General features: G+C 53.6%; 1 protein-coding gene across 1 annotated transcript; it reads left to right on the top strand.

Moving 5' to 3' along the window:
• The first annotated feature begins 654 nt into the window (after positions 1-654).
• Positions 655-22,487, top strand: CARD14 (caspase recruitment domain family member 14). Its single transcript, XM_032617505.1, is given in 26 exon segments — positions 655-742; positions 828-883; positions 885-990; positions 993-1,055; positions 2,302-2,378; positions 2,380-2,400; positions 2,402-2,441; positions 3,361-3,656; positions 3,659-3,688; positions 6,672-6,839; positions 7,826-7,945; positions 8,568-8,693; positions 9,206-9,361; positions 10,417-10,524; positions 11,056-11,197; positions 11,292-11,384; positions 13,030-13,090; positions 13,280-13,475; positions 15,130-15,256; positions 15,431-15,668; positions 16,707-16,770; positions 17,490-17,601; positions 18,486-18,659; positions 20,697-20,818; positions 21,514-21,629; positions 22,257-22,487. Coding segments are annotated over 26 exon segments (3,096 nt in total). The 3' UTR covers positions 22,453-22,487.
• The last annotated feature ends 1 nt before the right edge of the window (position 22,488 follows it).

Genomic DNA, 22,488 nt, shown 5'->3' with positions numbered 1-22,488 from the left:
AGTGAATCTGGCCCCATGGTGACCAAGACACACTGGGTAGCTATTGCACCTGCCCACTCTCCTTGGTATTCCAGGGTTCAAAGTTCAGTTTCCTTCTAGAAACCTGCTTTCAGGTCCCAAGGATGCTTTTATAGTTACTGAGTAAACGGTAGGGGTCAAAGATCTGTCCAATTATTTCCTGGATCAGAGTTTGCTTTTCTTTTTTTCCCCCTTACATTAGTCTTTGGTGCCCAATCTTTGAGTTTTGGTACAAGTCACATGGCTTGAAATAGATATGAGATCATCTTAGCACTGGTTTTCGGGTCTTCCCATCCAGCCCCGCCCTGCCAGCACCACACCTGGCCTCGGAGAGAACACGGGATCGCATCCCACTGCGAGGAGTGCCTGCGAAAACGAATGTTAGCGGCTTTTGGTGAGTCCTTGCTAAAGACTGGGCCCCTCGCGGGATTGTGGGGGGCTGTTCATGGGGACCATCTCCTTTTTTTCTTAGTTTACAAGGGTTGATTTTGCTCTGGTTTTCAAGCATTTTTTCGTGTACAGACCTCTTCAAGAGGTTATTTGACTCCAGCCAGTCAGCTTGTCATTCCAGATGAAAGAACCAAATCATAGGAATTACGAGTCTGAGAGAAATGCTCCCAGCTGTGACCAAAGATAATGCACAAGGATGGGTCACTGCGGCAGTGTGTTGGAGAAAAAGGCCGAAATGACCTAATGGCCTGCCCACAGGAGCACCTGTACAAAGGTGCTGTACAAAGGATGTACAAACCCTTCCTGTACAGGAAGCTGTGACCCTGATCCCAGCTCTCCATGGTGCTACTTCCATCCAGGATGCTCAGGCCCAGCCACGGCAGAGCTGTGCCACACGGACTCCTCGCTGACCGCCCCTGGACGAGGAGATGCTGTGGGAGATGATGGAGGACCACCGCTGCAGGATTGGGCGCAGCATCTGCCCCAGTCGCCTCACCCCCTACCTGCGCCAGGCAAAGGTGCTGACCAGCTGGACGAGGAGGAGGTGCTGCACAGCCCAGGTTCACAAACCACGGCCATGAGAGTTGGTGTGAGGACCTGCATCCCGGCCACCGTGGCCCAGCAGTCCCCTTCTGCAGAGCCTGCCTCAGTGCAGGTTGCGCCGGGAAGGCCCGTGTGAGGGCAAGGAGTGCAGGACTTTAAGGAACAACAACCAAGGGGACTGAGGTCCAGTCATGGGGACTGTATTAGTGTCCCAGAGCTGCCACAACAAATGATCACAAAACCAGCTGGCTTAAAACAGCAGAAATGTCTGCTCTCACAGTTTGGAGGCCAAAAGTCTGAAATCAAGGGTGTCAGCAGGGCTGTGCTCCCTCTGAAGGCTCTAGGGGAGAAAATTTCTTGCCCTCTTCTGCTTCTGGTGGTCCCAGCAACCTTGGTTTGTGGCCACATCACTCCAATCTCTGCCTCTATTTTCACGTTGGCCTTCTTCTTTGCATCTTTCCTCTTCTGTCTCCTATAAGGGCACTTGTGATTTGGATTTAGGGCCCACCTGGATAACCCAGGAGGATCTTCATCTTGAAGATCCTTACTTTAATTACATCTGCAAAGCCTTTTCCAGAAAAGGTCCCATTGGTAGGTTCCTAGTGGACATAACTTTGGGACCCATGACTCAACCCCACTCTAGATGTCTTTGGAGCTGATTCTGATTGTTGATTAGCTGTGTTTATTCGTTCCAAAAACAGGGAAGCTAATAGTTTTCATCACATAAGGTGTTAGGAGAATTGAATGGGTTACAACTTATCAGATACTCATCTCCAAAGCCTGGGCCATGGAAAGCAAGTAGTAACTGGTAGCTATCAACAGACACTATTGTGCCTGTTGCCTTATGACCACTAAAGGAGAAATGAATCCAAGCCACTAATTCAAGTGAGAGTGATGGGATCGGGTGGGCTGGGAAGGCCCAAGTTTCTCTGGGACCCAGGCCCTGGGGCGCTTCCCCCAACCTGCTTTGTATACATGTGTCTGCGTGTGTCCACCAACAAACCTGGGAAGTCTTGAGAGCAAAGATCATCCTCCTGCGTCTTTTATCCCCAGCTCTTAGCACGTGCGCTGTAGCAGTTCCTCAATTAATATCAGCCTGGCCCTTCTTGACACTGACCACCATCATGGGAATAAATGGAGCAGTGAGGACCCCACCCCGGGGGCCCTGTGAAAACTGCTTTGACCTCCTGATTCCTAGATGTGCAAGGATTCCCCTCCCTGCACCCTGCTCCCCTCATGCGAAGCCCGCCTACCTACACCTGGTCAGCTAAGACTGTTCTCTCTCCAAAGGGCACTTGCTGGATTTGCTGAAGACTCGAGGGAAGAATGGGGCCATCGCCTTCCTGGAGAGCCTGAAATTCCACAACCCCTGACGTCTACACCCTGGTCAACCGGGCTACAGCCCAGCGTAGACTTCACAAACTTCAGTGGTGAGAGCTGGGCTCTTTGATGTAACCCGGGGTGAGGGGGTTGTCCGCCTTGACCTGCAGGCCGTTCCAGGACATTTCCCTGCTCCCTTCAAGCTGACATTCCTGTCCCTGTGCTCTGCACCCCCCCAACCCCGCACTCTGGGGGTGAGGAGACCCCTACACACACACTAACCATAGTGGGGGTGGGTGGGCAGAGCCCATGACCTTGGGTTCTAAAAGAAACGGTTTGTCCCTAACTATCCAACACCAAGAGAAGAACCCTCACAGGTCATGGACTCTGCGTTTGAGAGGTGCAGGCAAAGAGGAAGTGTGTCATTTCTAGAAAACCTTTACTTGGTGCTTGAGGTGGAGGGGAGCCCAGTCCCACCCTGTCCCACCTGGGTCTGCTCTCAGGAGGGGCCGCCAGAGGGGAAAAGGAGAGGAGCTGCTAAGTAAAGGTTTTACACAGGCTGGGTGGGAGATGAGGCCATGTTTATTAATTGAGTAATTTTAGGCTTCTCTGGAGGAGCTGTTGAAAGATTTTGGTATTCAAAGGAGCAGGCAACATCACTCAAAACTGTGGCTAAGAAAACGGTTTCTGCCTGTTTGGCGTCACAGTCCATATTTATGTGATTCAGAGTTCTGTTATACAGATTCTTTGCTATGTTTCCTTAGGATGACATGAGTAATGAGCATCGAGCACGGCTGGGGGGAAGTGGGTCTGAACAGCAGGGTCCCACAGGGAAGCCAAGAATGGGTAGTCCTAGTACCAAAAATCGCCTGTCACACTTTATTCACCAAAATATTCAGTCTTATTGACCCTGGAAGCGTTTAAGGCGACCAACAGATTAGGGTGGGGGTTCCTTCTTGAGAGTCTGGGCACAGGAAGAAAGACCCTGGAGGATTGAAGAGCCCCTGGGCCCACTGCCCCGTCCCGCAGGGCTCATGGAGACGTCCAAGCTGACCGAGTGCCTGGCCGGGGCCATCGGCAGCCTGCAGGAAGAGCTGAGCCAGGAGAAGGGGCAGAAGGAGGCACTGCTGCGGCAGTGCCAGCAGCTGCAGGAGCAGCTGGGCCAGGCCGAGGCCCGTGCGGAGGGCTTGTGCCAGCTGGAGGCCGACCACGGCCGCATGAAGCACGAGGTCAGTGCCCACTTCCACAAGGTGTTGAAACTGAAGGACAAGATGCTGAGTCTCTCGCTGCACTACAGCAACGCGCTGCAGGAGAAGGATTCTGGCCACCATGCGGCTGCCGCGGCCTGCAAGAAGAGGTATCGGGGATGCCGCTCGGGATGCCCATCCTGACCTGCTGCTCCCCACCCCGTGCCTCTGCACTCACTGGTCCATCTCCTGGAACTCCCACCCCCACTCCCTGTGACGCCCCTGCAGGAAGCTGACCTTTCTTCTCCACCAGGGCCCCCTTGCATAGGCTATGTGGCCTCGAGCCTGCCCTGCCCTGTAAACTGCCTGGTCTGTGAAGTGCCCACCATGTGGACCCCGCCTGCCTGTGTCTAGGGGCCCATCTGGCCTATTCTGGGAGTGGTGGACCCACCCAGGCCCCACCCCCCCTCTGGCAGTGTCAGTAACCATGGGGACAGTGGACCTCTATCAGCCCCTCCTTTGTCTTTCTTAGCTGGTGCTGGATTCAGGTGGGAGAACAGGAGTGCTGTTATTTAGGCCCCCTTAGACCCCAGCAGTCTTTCACTCATTTTTCTGTTGGGGATAATCATCTTCTTATTGGCCTGCAAGAGTTCTTTATGGAGGATATTCATTCCTTGTCATTTGGCATTTGCTTTTGCTTTTAACTGTGGCACTGTTTGATTTTAGTTTTTTAAACTTTATTTAGAAAGAAATTTCTAATTGCCCAAAAATATTACACATAAAAATACAAAGGACTCCCACATACCCTTACTTTATCACTTGTGCTCTCTCTCTCTGTCTCTCTCTCTCCACACATACACACACTTTTTCCTGAACCACTTGAGTTGCGTACATCATAGCCCTTTACACCTAAACATTTCAGGGACTATTTCCTAAAAATAAGATATTCTCTTATATAACCGAAGTACAGTTATCAACTTCATGAAATTACATTGATACAAGCCTTTAATCTAATCTACTGTACGTGTTCCAGTTTTATCAATTGACCTAAATTACATCCTTGATGGCATTTTCCCTCCAGTCCAGGATCCAGATCAGGATCAGGTATTGTACCAAAATCGCCTGTCATACTATTACTCCCTGCAGCTAGTAAGCAATCCAGGGGTCGGGGGAGGCGTTCTGAGGCCAGCAAGCACCCCTGCTCCTTGTCGACACTCCCCTCTGGACTTAGCCTCACCGGGGATTCTTGCTTGAGCGTGTCTTTACTCTAGTGGCTGCAGAATGCTAAGTCCCATCCCATCTCCAGTGCTTTCTCCAGTGACCAGTTTACCCTCGGCATCCTGGCTGTGAGAAGGAGCCTTTCCTTTTCCCCACTTATGCATCTGTTATTGGCATAGACATGTGGATTCCTATTTCCAGTGATCTAAAAACATTCATTGTCCTAAGCGAGTTTGGTGCTCAAAGTGTCCTAGATTTGGCTGTGGGAGCCCCATCAATCTGCTCTGTGTCCTGGGACATGCCCCCACGTTTTCTTAGCATGGACTTTCTTTGCATCATCACAAGATATTCCAGGATCATCTCGTACCCACACTGCCTCAGCTCCAGGGTCAGCCACCTCTCCAAGGAGCCCAGTTCCTTTTAGAGACCAAGATCCAGTGTGCTCATTGCTACTGGGGTGTCTTTGCTTCTCAGCCCTTTCAGTGGACAGGGCTAGGAAACGTGCACATAGATACAAAAGTATACATACACATACAAATATGCATAAGCACATATGCACGCAAGTATGCATATACACGTACATGCACATGTTTTAGAAATCATAAGTTCACGCCCAAACCTCTAATTCCAGTAGATGCCCCAGGGTTTCTTCTTGCTGTGCCCCACTCCACACTGTGTGCTCTTTCCTCAGTGAGAACCCTAGCTCCCACTTTAACACATCTCTTGCTCAGTCCTGTAGTACATTCTGAAATAGATTCAGAATTGCTTTGCCTGTACCAGTACAATGGACTAGACTAGGATTTGTAATTCTCTCCCTGCCACCGTCCAACCCTGCCCAAGGCTGAGGGTCTGTAGTTAAATACTGTGTTCGTAAGTTATTGTGGCTGCTTCCATCTTCTCTTTCTCTGCCTCTGCCTCACCCCTTCTCTCTCTCCCTTCATGTGGTTACGGTATTAGCTTGAAATATAATTAGGTTCATTTTTGGTTTACTTTCAGTTTTAGGTCTCCTCCTTCCAGATCTTAATGATTTAATTTTACTTCTTGAATCTGGAGAATATGATATGCCTAACCTAGTTATTAGCCCATAGCAGGAACTTGGTAATTGCTTATGGAAAGTTTGCTCACTAGATGGCAGAGGTAAAAAGTCCAAGCCCAAAGGTTCTTCCTCTCTGCTTGACCCCAACCCTGGAGTGAGTGCTGAACTCCACCCTGACATCCAGACCTCCTGGGTTTTGCCTTACGGGGAAACTCCCCTCTTCCCAGGGACACCACACCTGAGACAGGAGAGGCCAGGCCCATCAGCTCGAGGTGCAAGTTTCTCTTGGACCACTACCCAGCAGGACCGAGGCCAGCAGGACCTGGCCAGGTCGTTTACAGAGCTCATAGCCCTGGACATGCAGCCCACTGGGTGGCAGGCGGCTCATACTAGCACACAGAGTTCAAGTGTGTCTGAATAGACCAGGTCCTGTATTCCCAGGCATCTCTGCTCTATTTGACTTGACTTTCCTCTTTTTTACTTACTGATTTTTATGAATCCAATTTCCCTTCATCTGACGTGTTTAGCAGAATATGGAAAGGCAGAGAAGCAGGGCCATGCTGGAGGAGGCTTACTGGACATTCATTCCCGGCTGTGCTGGCTGTCAGATCCAAGAGCTAGTGGCCAGGGCTCCTTGTTCTGTCCCTGGAGACCCCAGCCCAGTGATTTAACCCCTACACCTCATCTATAAAATAAAGCTAAAATGCCTTTCCCGTCCCGCCGGGACTGGAACTATTCATTAGGTAAAATCCTTTAACGGATTTTGAAATCTCCGGAGAGGGACCTCTTCGAGTATGAACAGCATCATCCTTAAGGAGAAACGTTGAGAACCACAGCTGGCTCCTGGTCTCGTGGAGAAACAGCAGTTACATTCTCCCCCTTGATCTCCATCCTGGCAGCTGTATCTGATGAAGCAAGAGCTGCAGCGAGAGAAGATGTCTTCTTCCTGTGAGCGGGAATTTCGAGAGCGGTCCCTGAAGATGACGAATGAGCTGGAGCCTGGAGATGAGGAGCTGAGCCACCTGAAGGAGGAGAATGAGAGGCTCCGCTCCCTGACCTTCAGCCTGGTGGGTCCTGGTGCCTCAGCTTCCTGCCCTGGTCCCCACAAGATTCAGCTTCCTTCCCTGGTGGCCAGCGGGGAGTGTCCTTGACCTTGGCCTGTGGCCTCCAGACTGTGGGATTTCTGACAAGTGGTTCTATTGAGGTGTGGCTAAGACCTGGGTGAGATGAAACCTAGTGACTCATCTCCATGGCTCCTTCTCGCATCCCTCCTTCCCACTCTTCCCAGCCCCCAAATGTTAGCAGAAGTGATAGCAGTTGCACACATATTCGAAAGTCTTACTCAGCTGTTTTGCTGCTGCCCTGTTGTTTGGAATAGATGAGGCTGATTATAAATGATGGGATTAGCTTAAGGTTGTGGGAGCAGGGCAACGTTTCTGCCTGCAAAATATTCTGGCGCCCTGCCCACGCAGGCATGAGGGAGTGGGGAATGGTAGGATGCAGAGAAGTTAGTGATGCCAAAGCCCTGGAATTATGCAAGCCCTCTGCCTCTCCTCTCCAATCCCTTTCAATCAATAAATATCTATTTTTTGAACTAGTTCTTCAATAGACATTCAGGGGTGTGGGGCAGGCCGCCGCCTGGCACTGCCACCCCATGGCCTGAACTGTGCCATCACTCATAAAAGTGAGCGCGAGCAGGGAATGACCCACCCGTTGGTGTTCCGCCTCCTGGAAGTTCTGCTTGTGGATTTGTTGAAGGGGCAGCCTGAAGCTGCCTAAACAGTGGAGGTGCTATGCTACCCTCAGAGGCTTTCAGCTTCCTGTACTTTGTTTCCTAGCCATGCACACTTGGAGCTGAAATGCATGTTCTCCATTTTAATTGCTGACCTTGCCTTTTTTCCTGCCTGATGTGCAGTAATAAGGCTAAATCTGCCCACACACCATCCTTGAAGCTTCCTGCCTCCTATCCTTGGGACGAGATGATGGGGATGCTTCCCCAGGGGCAGGCCTTTGGGGAGGTCAGGGTCCCTGGGCTGACCTCTCTTTGCACCAGGCGGAGAAGGACATTCTGGAGCAGAACCTGGATGAGGCCCTGGAGAGCAGGCAGGAGCTGATGAACCGCATCCACTCTCTGAGGGAGCGGGCCATGGCTGCTGGGAGACAGCGAAAGCAGGTGACCCTTCTGGGCCGTGTTTAGGGGCCGGGCTGCCTGGGTGAGGAAGGAGATTCTTTAATCCACACTGAGCTTAAGACCAGCTTTGCCTAACGAATGCATGGGCCTGTTCGTTGATTCCTTTGTCAAAACTAGATTGGGCACCAACTCACAGTCAAAGACTAGAGGTCATGTCTACTTTGTGGGGTGGGGAGAAAACATGTCAGGCAAACAAGTGATTAGAACACAGAGTGATTTCTAGTGCATAGGGGCCCCAGGGTGAGAGCCAGGGATTTCTTTAGTTGCTATAAAAGGCAAGGGGAGGATGAGAGAAAGGAGACAGTGGAAGAGAATGAGGCAGATAGAGGGAAAATATTTATGCATTTTGGGACATGGAATAAACAAAACACAAATAGACATGCAGCACCCATGCATATTTTGATGACCAAATTAAAATATAATCAACACAGCAACTCTGTAGATGCACGTGGAATCCAGCACTTAAGAAATGAGCGTGAATTTACCTTATTTCCCCTCTAGAACCACCTCCCTCCCTCTCCTCGAGGCTCCCCCACCACCCATCCTCAGCCCCGCCCTCACAGCCGCTGACCTTCACGGGCCATGTTTGTCCCCCTCTGTTCAGTACTGGGAAGAGAAGGAGCAGACCCTGCTCCAGTTCCAGAAAACCAAGGTGGACTGCGAAATCTACAAGGAGAAGATGAACGTCCTGCAGAGCCAAGTGGTCGAGCTGCAGAAGGAGCGGGACCAGGTACCCGGGAGAGGCAAGGGGCCGCCAGGGTGACGGGCAGAGGGGCTCCCAGAACAGTGCTGCGCCGGCGGAGTCTCGGGAGGTCGGGAAGCTCGGGAGGCTCGGGAAGGCCCCGCCCCTCTGGGTGTGGCCGAGGGCTGGCTGGCGGGGTCACCCGCCCTCGACGGCAGCAGGTTCCAGACTCGGGGTGTCTCTCCCAGTCCCTGGGAGGTTTCTTGACTCCCCTTGACTGTCATCTCCTGCCATGCCTGCTGTACAGCGTCCTCCCTCCTGCATTTCTAACAGGGGGTGTTTGTGTGCACCCCACCTATTGGGTGTTACTAGAACTACACACATTTACGTGAACTGTAAATGGTGCTAAGCTGCAGAATGAGCTGTGCATGGTGCGCACAGGGAAAGTCCAGGATAACCGCCGGCCAGAAATGGGGGGCTTTCTCTAGCTGGACTTCTGCGTGGTGGCGGCACAGCCTCTTTATCCTATGGGCGTCGATCCGCTCTATCTCGGCTCGCAGGCCTACTCAGCAAGGGATGGATCCCAGATGGAGATTTCTCAGAACCTGGCAGAGAAGGACGCACTCCGCAGGAAGGTGTTTGAGCTGACAGACCAGGTCTGCGAACTGCGCCAGCAGGTCCAGCGGCTACAAGTGCAGGCCGAGTCGCTGCCAGGGGTGAGCTCTGCTGCTGCTCAGGTGAGGGGGGGGGGGTGGGGTGGGTGGGGGTGGGGATGCAGGGTGTGCTCGGGGTGGGACCGAGCCAGCCACGCGGGCCCTGCTGGCACCACCGGATTCAGCTCCATCCACCACGCTGGCTCCCGTGAGCAGACAGTGTGGTCAGAGGTTGAAGGTACCCAGCTGGGCAGGCTGAGTCTCCTTCTGCATCTCCTTTTATGGTAATACTATGCACGTCATAGAAGGGGTAGCTTAGTGGAAGGTTCTGGAGTCTGTAATGTGTGGTGTTTGATGAAGAAAGAAGGCAGCATATGAAGCTGTGCAGGCAGCCACTTGCTTTGGTGGACGATGCCTTCCTGGGATGCTTGAAAGTCAACTGTCTGAGAGCTGAGTGATAGACACGGAGGGAGCTATGTTCTCAAAGAACTAAAATTACTGTAAAACCTCTAATTATGGTCTTGCCAGCAGCTCCAGCTCCAAGGCACCCTGGTGGGTGGGCGAGACTCTTCAGAGGTGCCCAGGGACCTGCGTGAGGCACAATCAGACCCTCCCCTCCCTATGCAGGGGCCCTAGCCCTTCCTTCCTACCCACTTACCACATCAAACATCTTCAAAAAATATACATATGTATAGAAAAAAGACTGATGGACAGACAGCAAACTGCTAGCTGTTCTATTTCTGAGTGTGGGAGGACGGGTCAATTTTATTTTCTTCTCTAATCAGCCTGTTCCTCCCCACCAATATTCTTTGTGGAGTATGTTTAGATATATTATACATATAGTATGTATTTTTTGTATAACCAGGAAAGAATAACAGATATTATCCAAAAGGAATAAAATGCAGTCACCAAGCTGGTTGCTGCGTGTCCCCTTGGTGGCCAGTTCCCACAGTGCTGGGTGTCCCAGGTTGGGAGGAGGGGACATAAATGTTTTGCCTTGAAGCCAATGAAAGGAAACCACTCGGGAGGCTGGAGACAGGGGTTGGGACTTGGTAGAAACCCCAAGAGCAACCAAAGGACGTTTCCTGAATTAACCAGCCTATCTGGGTCTTTGGCAGCCCAAGCAGGAGGCGGGAGTCAGGGAGCCCTGTCCGAAGAGGAAGCAGCGGCTGGTGCGCATGTTTGCCCTCTGCCCGTGGGACGACAGTGACGGCAGCTCCTCTGAGGTATGCCAGTTCCTCTGCCACTGCTGGGGCCAGACCAGGTGCACCCATGTCTATCGGGACAGAAGAGGGCCTGGCACATAGCAGATGCTACAGAAATGCTTATTAAGTGAACCGAGGGGCTACACCTGGATCTACACATTTCACCTGCATACTCCAATGCCACACTCTGCATCTTGCATGTTTACACCCCGTCAGCATGTGACCCTCACTAGCCAGTAATTTGGCCTCTCTGGGGCTCAGTTGCTTTATATGTAAAGTGGGACAATGCTACCCACCGTATAGATTTATCGTAAGAACTAAGCAATATAAAATATAGAAGGTAGGTAATAGAGTGCCCAGCACATAGTAGGTGCTCAATTAATGTGGCCTGGCTCTTTGCTCCTCCCTCCCTTCCCTCTTGCCTCCTCTGCCCTGTCAGTGGGAGGCTGTGGTTTATCATCATTATACTCTTTACACAGTATGGCAGCAGGAGAGGTGTCCCGGGCATCCCTGTGAGAGCCCCGTGGTGACTTCTGCCCCGTCCTCCTCCAGTCTCAGCTCTGGTCTGACCTGAGCGCCACGTCCAGCCGAGAGCTGGTGGATAGCTTCCACTCCAGCAGCCCTGTGCCTCCCAGCCAGCAGTCCCTGTACAAGCGGGCCACAGAGGACTTCTGGGAAGACCCCTCGTCTTTCAGGTAGAGAGGGGCTGGTAAAGGGATCGGATGACTCCAGCCCCCTGGCAGCTCACTGGGACATTGGCTTCCATCTTCTTCTTATGTTTTTCAATGGCTGCCCCCAAACCCTGGAGGTGGACCAGGGAGGCTCCCTGGGTGCTAAGAAGGGTGATGCAGATTTGGATTACGAGATTGTAGACAGGGCAGGTGAGCATACCCCCCCAACCTCTGAAGCCACCCCACCACCCCTGGGCTGGGCTGGCAGAGCCAGGCAGGGAAGTGAAGACAGGGATCTTCAGGGAGGCAGATGAGACACCCCAGTTTCTGTCCAGGGGATGGGCAGAGAGAAGCGAACTTGACTACTGCCCTGCCCTGAGCCTCTAGGAAAATCCAGACTACCTGGCCGTTCAAACCAGTGTCCAGATGTGCCGTGCTTACTGGGCGTCCTTTTGTTTTCACCTGGAGGCTAAGGGAGTTGCATTCACCTCCACATCCAGCTTGGCATAAATGTTCAGACAGCTCCAGACACACACCTCATCTCTCTGTCCCTCCCTGCTCCGACCCATGGACACTTGGGCCTCCCAGTGATATCAGAGGGCAACAGGCTTCCATCCTCACTGTTCCTGGCTGAGGCACCTGCTAGGAACATTTCTCCTGGGTGTTGGCACCTGAGACATTCCCATTTCTCCTGTGGCTTATTCCTCGTATTTGTCACTTAACTGGTCCTCCCTCCTTCTCAAGACACAGACCCCTCACGGGCAGCCTCCTTACTTTGCCACCACTGCACATCTGCCTCCAGCCTTGGGCCTTGCACACAGTAGGTGCTTAGCACCCTCTAGATTTCATCCTACGGCCACCAAGGGGCGCACGTACCCCACGCTGTTCTGCCTAGAGGCACCTTTAGGACAGACGGCCCCAGGCTTTCTGTGGGTCACATGACCAGAAACCTTGCCTTTTGCAAATTCATTGCCATTTTTATTTATAACAGTGATCAACTGAGAGGATCCACCCCAGGTATAACCAACCAGGATGTAAGAGCACGAACAGGAAAGAGTCATTGCTCTTTTTTTTTTTTGCCTTTTGTCATTATTCTGCATAATGTCCTGGTTCATATAACTTTAGTGGAATTGACCTCAAATACATCAGGAGTGTATAATTTCACTTGGCTTTGAATGTAAACACAAGTGGCTGTTTGCCTGTGAGCTGGGCACAGGCTGCCTGCAGCCAGCAACTCTTAGCTCTCTGTTGGCCCTCTGGTTCTTGTGAGAGGCTCAGGAGGTGAGAAGGGCAGCCTCACCCGGGCTGGGGGCGGTGTGCCATCTGCCTCACAGGACACATATAAAATACAGGCCTTGGAGAGACTCTGGGGACATCTAGTCCTAGGAGATTGTCAACTCAGAGGCCTGCCATGGCCAGCTGGTCAGCAGCGTGGCCTGGGGAGACAGGAGGCAGCCGATGGCCAGTGCCGGCGATGGCTGCCACACAGAAATACACACCCAGAGTTATGCCAGATTTGATTTCTCAAGTGAAGCCAGAAATCCAGATTCCAGATTCCCTATCTTGTAAAATGCTAGCAACTCATTCAAAGATTGCAAAAGGACACAATGTAGGTTAACTCTGGCAGATGCAGCTCTCCACCAGCTACTCCTATTTTAGGGGAGGTGAATCAAGGTTCTACGCATCAAGGAAGGGAGGGGCAAGAGAAGGTTCAGCCTCAGCAAAAGACAGAACAGGTAGGGGGTGCCTGTGGTGGCGGCACTGAGGTTGCACGGGTGAGCCAAAGCTCCTTCAGAAGGGGGGTGACCTTGAGGGGTAGGCTGGCTCGAGGCCTAAGCCCGTGGCTTCCTCCTAGACCTCCCTGAGTCCGAGAGCATCCTGCAGCTGTCTTCTGGGGGCCTCCACCTCGCCGCCAGGTGAGCAGAGGGCGGGGGCCAGGGCCAGCAGGTGGCAGAGTGAGGACTGTGTCCTCACTACCAGCCTTTCTGAGGCCAGGGAAGGAGAATTCCAGAGCCATGGGACTAGAGGGGGCAGATGGGGAGATGGCCCGGCCCGACCTCTTGCTCTAGGATGCATGAGCTCTGTCCCCTCCCTTTCTGCAACAGTGTCCCGGTGAGGCGGAGGCCAGCCCGCAAGATCCTGAGCCAGGTCACGGTGCTGGCCTTCCAGGGGGACGCGCCGCTGGAGCAGATAAGCGTTATTGGCGGAAACCTCACAGGCATCTACATTCATCGGGTCACCCCGGGCTCCGCAGCAGATGAGATGGCCTTGTGCCCCGGCACCCAGATTGTGATGATGAGTGTGGCACCAACCCCTCGAGCCCCCAGGATCCTCACAGGGGTGGGGTCAGTGGGAGGGGCAGGTAACCCAGGAAGCCACAGATTCAACTTGACAAAGATGTATTATTGGATAGGCCCACACTCCTTCTTGGGCTGATGTAAAGCAGAGTGTCACACGTGTTTAGAGGAGAGTCCTGGTGATTCTCATCAAAACCCTGCACCCTTCTCCACCTTGACGTCCTTGAACTCTGGAGGGTGAGCCTGTGAGCTGTTGTAGTCTGGACTATGCACCAGTTGAGAGGGCTTTGGGGATGCGGCAGTCTTGACCCAGGGATCTTCTGATAAAGGCTACATAAGATTCTGATGTGGGGCTTTTTTTTTTTTTTTTTTTTACTGTAATGATCTTATCGTTACTTTTTGTGTATGTGTTAAAATACACATTATAAGATTCACCATTTTAACCATTGGGGGCATCTAAAAATTTTTTTTACTGTAAAATATTCATTAAACTGCAAAAACCATAAATGTACAACCGAATTATTATTAAGTGAACATATGGGCAGGGAGGTGACTTTGATGTAGCCTAAAAGCAGAATTATTAAACATCAGGCCATTTAAGAATAGCAAAAGGGCTTCCCTGGTGGCTCAGTGGTTGGGGGTCCGCCTGCCGATGCAGGGGACACGGGTTCCTGCCCCGGTCCGGGAAAATCCCACATGCCACGGAGTGGCTGGGCCCATGCGCCATGGCCACTGAGCCTGCACGTCCGGAGCCTGTGCTCTGTCTGCAACTGGAGAGGCCACAGCAGTGAGAGGCCCGTGTACCGCAAAAAAAAAAAAAAAAAAAAAGAACAGCAAGAAATTCTCGAAACAGGTGTCACTCATTCCTCCCAGGGTAGGCAGTGAAGGCAAGTGCTGAGAGGGAGAGGGAGGGGCTGAGCCCTCAGTCAGGACTCCCTCGGACCCCATGGCTTCTCTCTCGCTGTCTGTGTGCTGAGCTGAGTTCTCACGTGTCTCGAATGATCACACACAGAGCTCCTGACGTAAGCATCAGTCCACCCAAGATGAAAGCCCTTCGTCACACTTCTAACAGTCCTTGTGAGATTCTCAGTTATCAGCTCATGTTGTGGTTAAGGCAACGGATCCCCTTTATGAGACAGTCCTGATACCCAAATGGGGCCAATTCAGTTCTAATAGTGTTAAAAACATATCTCATTTTTTTTCTCATTATAAAAATATCTACTCTCCTAAATCAAAACAACACCGGGAATAAATGAATGGCTGAGAGCCCTGTTGATTTCACAGCTGGGGAAGGGGTGGCGTGAGGGGTGCCCTGGCATCTGGTGGCTGGAGGCCACAGATGCCACAAAACATCCTGGACGGCCCAGGACAGCACCAAATGTCAATAGTCCCAAGCTGAGAACTCTGCTCCAGAATGCTCTAGAATGGAGCATGTTGGAGAGCAGACACTCAGTGCCTAGTGGCGATCTCAATACATGATCCGGGGCAGGAACGTGTGTAACCAGGAGGCGCTGCACCAAGATGTCCTGACACAGGGCCCTGATGGGTGTGGGTGGGTGTCTGGGAAGGAGTGGGTCTCCTGCAGGGCACATGCCTGCACTCAGATCACAGCTGCAGAACCCTGGTCAACAGAGGTGACCCTCATGATTTGCCCTCAGGTGGATTACAAGGCAACAGAGCCCTTGAACAAGGCTGTCCTGGAGGGCATGACCCTGGATCAGGCCGTCAGACTTCTCCAGAGGGTGAACGGCTTCTGCTGTCTGTCTGTGAAGGTCAACGTGGAGGGTACACACTCCCCTGTCCTGTCCTACCCCCCCTCCAGAGGCCACTGATGCCAGTGCTCCCAGCCCACTGCAGAACCAGGCTGAGCCCCAAGTCTGTAGTGGCCCCCCAGGCAGAACTGTTCTCATGGGGGATCACAGCCCTGGACTTACCTGTCCTCATGTCCTCTCTGATCAGGTTATAAGAAGCTGGTCCAGGACCTAAAGGCCAAAGTGGCCACGTCGGGGGACTCCTTCTACATCTGGGTCAACCTTGCCCTGGAGAGGCGGGCAGAGGAAGAGCTACAGGTGCACTGCAACGACATCCTGCACATCACAGACACCCTGTTCCAGGGCGGCAGCTGCTGGCACGCCCACCGTGTTGGCCCCTACAGCACCAAGGGCACCGAACAGGGCACCATCCCCAACTATGCACAGTGAGCAGCTGTTGTGGGCTCCCACACCCCAGAGAGGGCCTGGGGAGCTCCCCGGTGGGGGACATTGCCTGGCCTCACTTAGTGAGGAGGTCCCCTCCTGCCCAGGAGAAACAGCCTTCCTGAGGCTCCCTCTACTGCCCAGGGATACAGGGTGGGGCACCTCAAAGAAGTGGAATCCCCATCGTGCTACCCACCAAGTTCACTGCTTGGATGGGATTTCTCTGTGAAACGGGATGGACCTCAGTCCTAGAGCATTCTAGAGTATTTGGGACCAGTTCCTCATCCTCAGCACTATTGACATTTGGGGCTGGCTCACTGTTTGTCGTGGGGGACCCTCCTGGGCACTGTAGGATGTTGAGCAGCATCTTGGCCTCCACCTGCTGGATGCCAGTAGTGCCCCTGCCCCCCTAGTTGTGACAACCAAAAATCTCCAGACATTGCCAGTGCACCCTGAGGATAGGTGACTCATCATGCTGGTGTGTCCAGGACTGCCTTGGTTTTAGCACAGAAAGTCCCATGTCCTGGAGAACCCCTGAGTCCTGGGCCAAATGGGACAGCTGGTCACCCTCCCTGGGAGCAACAGCACCCCTGCTCAGAACCATGTTCTAGATCAACCATAGGGCACAAAGCATGGTGCCTCGTCTGGCTCCTCTCAAGCCTTATGGCAAATTCTGTCACCTGGAGATCAGACTCAGCAGGTGCAGGGAGAGGCCTGAGACTCTGCATTTCCAACCCCCTCTCTGGGTGATGCCAGGTTGAAGTCCTCGGGCCACACTGGGAGGAGCGAGGTTCTGGAGCGGTGGCCTCCACCCCACTCACACAGTGTCTCCCGGATCCCGCTTCGGGACAATTCAGTTAGCATCTCCAGGGGTGGGCTGAGGCTCTGCAGGTTTTTAAAACCCCAGGGGACTATCATGGTTGCTGGGGTGGAGAACCGCAGTGGGGGCAGTGCGGGTCTCCCAGAGCACTGGTCAGGGCACCCACCTCTCCTGTCCAGCCCTCCCTGCAGCTGCGCCGGGGCCTCCCTCCTCTGCGCAGGGCTCAGCAGCTGCTCATCACCCTCATCCAGGACATGGCTCATCAGAGCACCATGGCCCGCAAGGTGAGGACCAGTCAGCCCAGGTCCTAGATGCAGGGTCCCACTTGGGTGGGCCCTGCCTCTCTCCCCCAGCTCACATCATCTGGAGGGAGGGGCCCAATCATCCCTCCTTCCACCCAGAGGGTCCCAGCCCCACCTGGCATGGGCTGGAAGACAGGTGGGTACTGGCTGAGGGTCCCAGGTGGAGAGTGTAGGCTGCTAACCTGAGGGAGGTGACCCAGCGTGTTTCTCCCCCGGGCCCTCCAAACCTTCACCTGGGTCTGCATGCCACCCAGCCTGCAAGCTCCTCTACCGCGTGCAGATACGTCATGTATGCTCTCTCCGTCTTGCTCCCTCCATCACCCCATTTGCCTACCATCTGGCCCCCATCCTTATTCCCCACTGAGACCAGGCACTGTTGGGTTCTCCCGATATAGAGTACTCAGCAGTCCCTGAGCAAGGCGCTAGGGCAGCCCCCGGGATCATGGCAGGGCCAGGCCGGGGGTTCCCTAATCTTCGCTCTTGCTTCCCACGGATGCCCTACTCGGGAAGAGGGCTGGGGGGCTCAGCCTGAGGACCCTCTCCTGCCACCCTCTGTCACCTACCCCCTGGCATGGGGCCTGGGCCTGCTGGCTGTTCAGCAGGCACAGCCTGGGAGTCCAGGGACCACCCTGGATTTGCCAGCGGGGGGGTGGTGCCAGCCCCCCAGCCCCGTGGGACATCCCTTCTGCCTCGTCCAGCAGCCTTCTGGGGGAGCCCAGAAGCTGGTCCGCATCGTCGGTATGGACAGAACCAAGGCCAGCCCTCTGTGGTCATCCTTTGATGGGGGCCAGTTGGACCCAAGCCAGGTAGAAGGTGAGGCGGGTGGAGCTGGTGGAGGGTCTTTGGAGGCTGCTGTGGTTGGTGAGCTGGGTCAGGGTGATGCCACTCATCTAGGCCAGAATCTGTCTTTAAGAACCATAACTGACGTCTACCTGCCCTTCTGGAGAGCAGCTGAGCTACACACCTTTAATGTCCTTTAACTGACACTCCTACTTCTGTAATCTGCCTCAATAAGACTGTCCGAAGCCCCTGGTACAGTCATCTGGACAGCAGTCCTTTTAGAATATTAAAGTCTGAACACTCTCCAAATGCCCAACACTGCACAAACCAGTGGACCCTCAGACAACTGCTGAGTGACTGCTGTGGGCATGAGGCCGTGACAGAGGCCGGCACAGCACAGACCCCTGAGCAGGTAAAACTGTGCAATGAGATAAGCAGAAGTGAATTTAGAGAAAGGTAAATCGTTTTGAGCGTATTTTCTTCTTGAAAAGTGTTTTGAGTGCCTAATATAACCTAAATGACCAGGAGAGGAGATCAGGGAGCAGAGAGGGAGGGAAGGACTGGGATCATGTGTCCCTTGAGGCTGAGGGAGAAGACACAGGAAGCTTCCAGATTGTTTGCAAGGATGAACATGGTTTCTCTATCCTCCCTGTGCGCCAAACAAGGAAAAGGTTTTAAACTGCAGCCTATGAAGCTGATCCTAGAGAAGCACAGGGGATCTAATCAACAGGCACAAAGGAATCAGCCAGGGCAGGTGTGGAGGGCGTGGTGCATCGTGTGGGAGCCCAGCGTGCCCTGTGTTACTTACTGCAGGTGCCAGGGCTGCAGTGGCGAGCCAAACAGACACAGGCCTTCCTGGGGGTGGGGGGCTGCTGCAGCCTGGCGCCTGGCCCGCTCATGGCTCCTTCCTCCCACAGACCCCTCCACCGTGTGCTTCTGGGCCGAAAGCTACTTCACCCTGGTGCCCTACACCCTGGTGCACAGCCACAAGCCCAGCCGGCCCCGGCCAGTGCTCTTTGTGCCCAGGGTGGTCGGGAAGATCCTGATGGAGAAGCTGTGCCTCCTCCAAGGGTATAAGAAGTGCCCAGCAGGTATGCTGTCTCCTGGGAGTCCCACCTGACTGTCAGGTGGCAAGGAGAAGTATCTGCTTTCAGGAGGGCGGCACGACCAGAGGAGTGTCCTGGGGCTGCCAAAACAAAGGACCACAAGCTGGCGGGGCGGGGGCCTTAAAACAGCAGAGATGTGTACTCTCACAGTTCTGAAGGCCAGAAGTCTGAAGTCAGGATGTCTTTGCAGGCTGCACTTCCTCCAAAGGCTCCAGGGGGAGTCCTTCCTGCCTTTTCCTGCTCTGGTGGCTGCTGGTGGCTTGTGACTGCATTACTCCCATCTCTGCCTCCTTGTCTGTGTGTCCCTCTGTCTTCACGTTACGTTCTTACAAGGAGCCAGTCGTGGGATTTAGGGCCACCCTACTCCAGTGCGACCTCATCTTTACTAACCACATCTGCAAAGACCTTATTTCCAAATAAGGTCATGTTCTGAGGTTTCAGATGAACATGGATTTGGGGGGTATGTTATTCCACCCAGTGCAGCTCTGCTGGCAGATAGGTTTGTACTTAACCGGAGTCATACAACCAAAGGGCTCCATCCACCTGCCCAAAGCCACTCAGTGTAGAGCCATGGAGATGAACTGGCCAGTGGGAATCTTGGGTCCCATTGGCCCTGCTCAGCAGGAAAGGTGGCTCAGCTGGTTGGAGAGTGGAGAGCAGGAGTTAGCTCCTTGGCTTTCTTCCATCCACCCATCACTGGTTGGTGGCTGCCTCAGAGAGTTAGGCTACAAGCTGAGAGTGAATAGGGCCCTGTCCTTCTCCCCTGGAGTTCACAGAGGGAACAGAGAGAAGCAAGTATGGCCCACGCAGTTCCTCCAGTGAGCACCTGCTGTGTGCTAGGCTCTGTGCAGTGGGCTAGAGATAGAGAGTCCAAGAGGCCCTCAGGGTCTATTCTGCTCCTCTGGAGACAGACACCTAAAGACGTGTTAGACTGACCCATCTTAGCTCCACAAGTGATCCAGAGAGGGATTCTTTGGAGGGGGTGGGAGTGGGGCTGCAGTCTGATGGCAAGACAGGACAGGAGTTTGCGAGCAGAACCAGGAAGTCCAGGATGAGGGAGCAGAGTGTACAAAGGCACCGAGGCACAGACGGCACCATGGGGGGGGCAGCGGGTGCCCAGACGTGCCGTGTTATGTGGTAGGCAAGGGGACATGATCAGGCCTGATCTTTGAATGCCCGTTTTCAAAGTGGAATAGAAGACAGACTGGAGAAGGGCTTGGCCAGGGGATGGGCCAGAGGTGGTACAGCAAAGCCACAGTGGGGAGAAGAGGGCAGCCCCAAGAGCTGTCTGCCAGCTGTCTGCAGGATCTGGTGATGCTTTGGAGGGTGGAGGCTAGCAGGAGGGCACGTGCAGTTCTCACTTGGGAGACTGGGTGCTATTCAGGAAGAAGGGAAAAGTCAGGGTGTGTTTTAACATGTTTATACAGGGCAGAAGTTCTCAGCCTGGGCACGACATTTAGGGCTGGATCATCCTCTGTTGTGGGCTCTCCTGTGCATCACAGATAAGCAACATACCTGGGCCTCAACCCATTGGATGCCAGGAGCACACCCGCTTCCCAGCAGTTGTGACAGTCAGAAATGTCTCCAGACATTGCCAAGTGCACCTTGCGGGTAAAATTGCTCCTGGTTGAGAACCACGGATTTAAGGGATTGAAGGGATTTCTGGGTGTAAGAAGTTGCATATGTAAGTTCGGAGCTTGGGAAGTGATGGGAGAAGAGTTTATCTACATTTGTCCGTCTTTCCTTCTTTCTCTCCACTCTTCCCTCCACCCAACCTTCCATCCATCCACCCACATCCTGGCACTGGCTAGGCACCTGCTGTGTCCAATGGTTTAGGGTGAATGTACAGGGCATGGACTCTTCCAAGCAGGAAGAGCAGGGTCAGGTTTGTAAAGAGGACACCCTAGGAAGAACTTGCCCCAGAGCTGGTGGGGGTCCGTGGGCGCAGACCCATAGGTGTTCAGCATGGGCTCCTGGGGGAGCGGCTGGGTGGGTGACATCCCCATCAACTGTCACCTTCAGCATACTTGAGCCAGGAGGAGTACGATGCCTCCAGCCAGAGAGGGGACATCATCCAGGAGAGGGAGGCGCCTGGTGGTCGCTACTGTGTCACCTGCAGAGCAGTCGAGTCCCTCATGGGAAAGGTAAGGGGTGGGGTGGGGGCTGTGAGGAACTCCATCTCCAGATAACGGCAGTGGGAGAAGGAAAGGCCAACCTCCAGGGCCCCCTGGACACCCCAGGTTGGTGCTCATCTTGTCTCCGGCTCCATCATGGAAAGACCAAACCCCGTTTCTGCCATTTGGTGTCCACGTGACCTCGGGCGGGACTTTTAACTTCCCTAAGCCTGTTTCCTCAACGCAGGAGATGTTTAATAAACATTTGCTAAATTAGTAAAGTGGAGATAACACTCCATGTTTTAAGACTCAAACAAATATATGAAAAGAAGCTCACTGTGAACTATAAAGTTTTGTGTTGATACAAAGCAGCCAGGAACAGCTGTGAGTCAGAGGCACAAAGGCCCCCCATCCTTCACAACCCCAAAGAGGTTGATGGAGCCATCCAGCTCCTAGGATTTGAGCTCTATGCAGTCTCCCTCAATCCCGATGGCCTCTGATTTCTAGATTTCCCAGGCAAAAAATCAAACGGATGGAAACTTTTAAAACTGTACGGCCAGCACCCTCGTATACAAAAGGGCATTCCCGAATTCTTCTCCCCACCTCCTTTACAAACTTCAGCCTTGCCTGTACCCTTCTCTCCCTTCTCTCAGCCTAACTCCTGGGTGTGGGCTCCACTCGCTTCCTCTGAGGCTGAGGCTCACTTCCCTCCCCTCTCCCCCCAGAACACCCACGCCCTCCTGGACGTCCAGCTGGACAGTGTCCGCGTCCTGCACAAGATGGAGATCTTCCCCATCATTATCCACATCTCCATCAATGAGAAGGTGGCAAAGAAATTCAAGTAGGTGTACCCCTGGGGGCTGGTGGTGAGGTTTGAATGGGCACCAGAACTCCCCATAAGGCCCATGGTGACCACATCCAGAGCCCGTGATGGGGTTTCCAGGATCTCACCTCGTGCCAGCCTTGGAAGTGTCACAGGGCAGTTCCCCTAAAACATCCAGGATAGAGGTCCTGCAGCCCACCCCCGGGGAGCAACCCAGAGGACAGTAAGGTGAGATCCTAGAACCTGACTGACCTCGGCTGAGGCCACATGTTTCCCGGGGTAGAGTTAACAGTCCGTCTGTGTTAGGTAAGGACAGAGACTGAAAAACACTACTTGGTCCATGGCTGGGACAAGCTCAGATATCCTGCTGCCCGCTTTATAATTTGAGAACCGGTTATAAGCTAGATCTGCCACCCCACCCCACCACCCCCATTAGCGCAATGTCATCTAGGGCCCCAGTCACATCTTCTTCACAAGGCACTGGGTCCCCTCGAAGCAGGCCATCTGTATCTAGGGGCATCTGTTGCATCATCGGTCCATCCAGGTCCCTAGAATTCCAAGCCGGTGGCTGATTTCTGGGGCTCCGTGCTGGGAGGCTGGTGCAAGGCTCTCCCTGAGCCACCCTCCCATCTCCGGCTCTGGCAGGAAGGCTCTGCAGCGGCTCGGCACCGCAGAGGACCAGCTCCTGGAGGCTGCCAGGCAAGAGGAGGGTGAGCTGGATGAAGTGCCCTGTCTGTACAGCAGCGTGGCCCCCGACAGCTGGAGCGACCTGCATGCCCTGCTCGGCTGTGTCCCCCTGGCCATTGCAGATGAGCAGAAGAAGGTTGTGTGGACAGGGTAGAGGCCTTGCTGATGGCCCGTGTCATAAACAAATCCA

The sequence above is a fragment of the Phocoena sinus genome, chromosome 20 (genome assembly GCF_008692025.1).
Source record: "Phocoena sinus isolate mPhoSin1 chromosome 20, mPhoSin1.pri, whole genome shotgun sequence".
Lineage (NCBI taxonomy): Eukaryota > Metazoa > Chordata > Mammalia > Artiodactyla > Phocoenidae > Phocoena > Phocoena sinus.
Note: the sequence above shows the minus strand (reverse complement) of the source record. Positions and strands in the feature narration are given on the sequence as shown.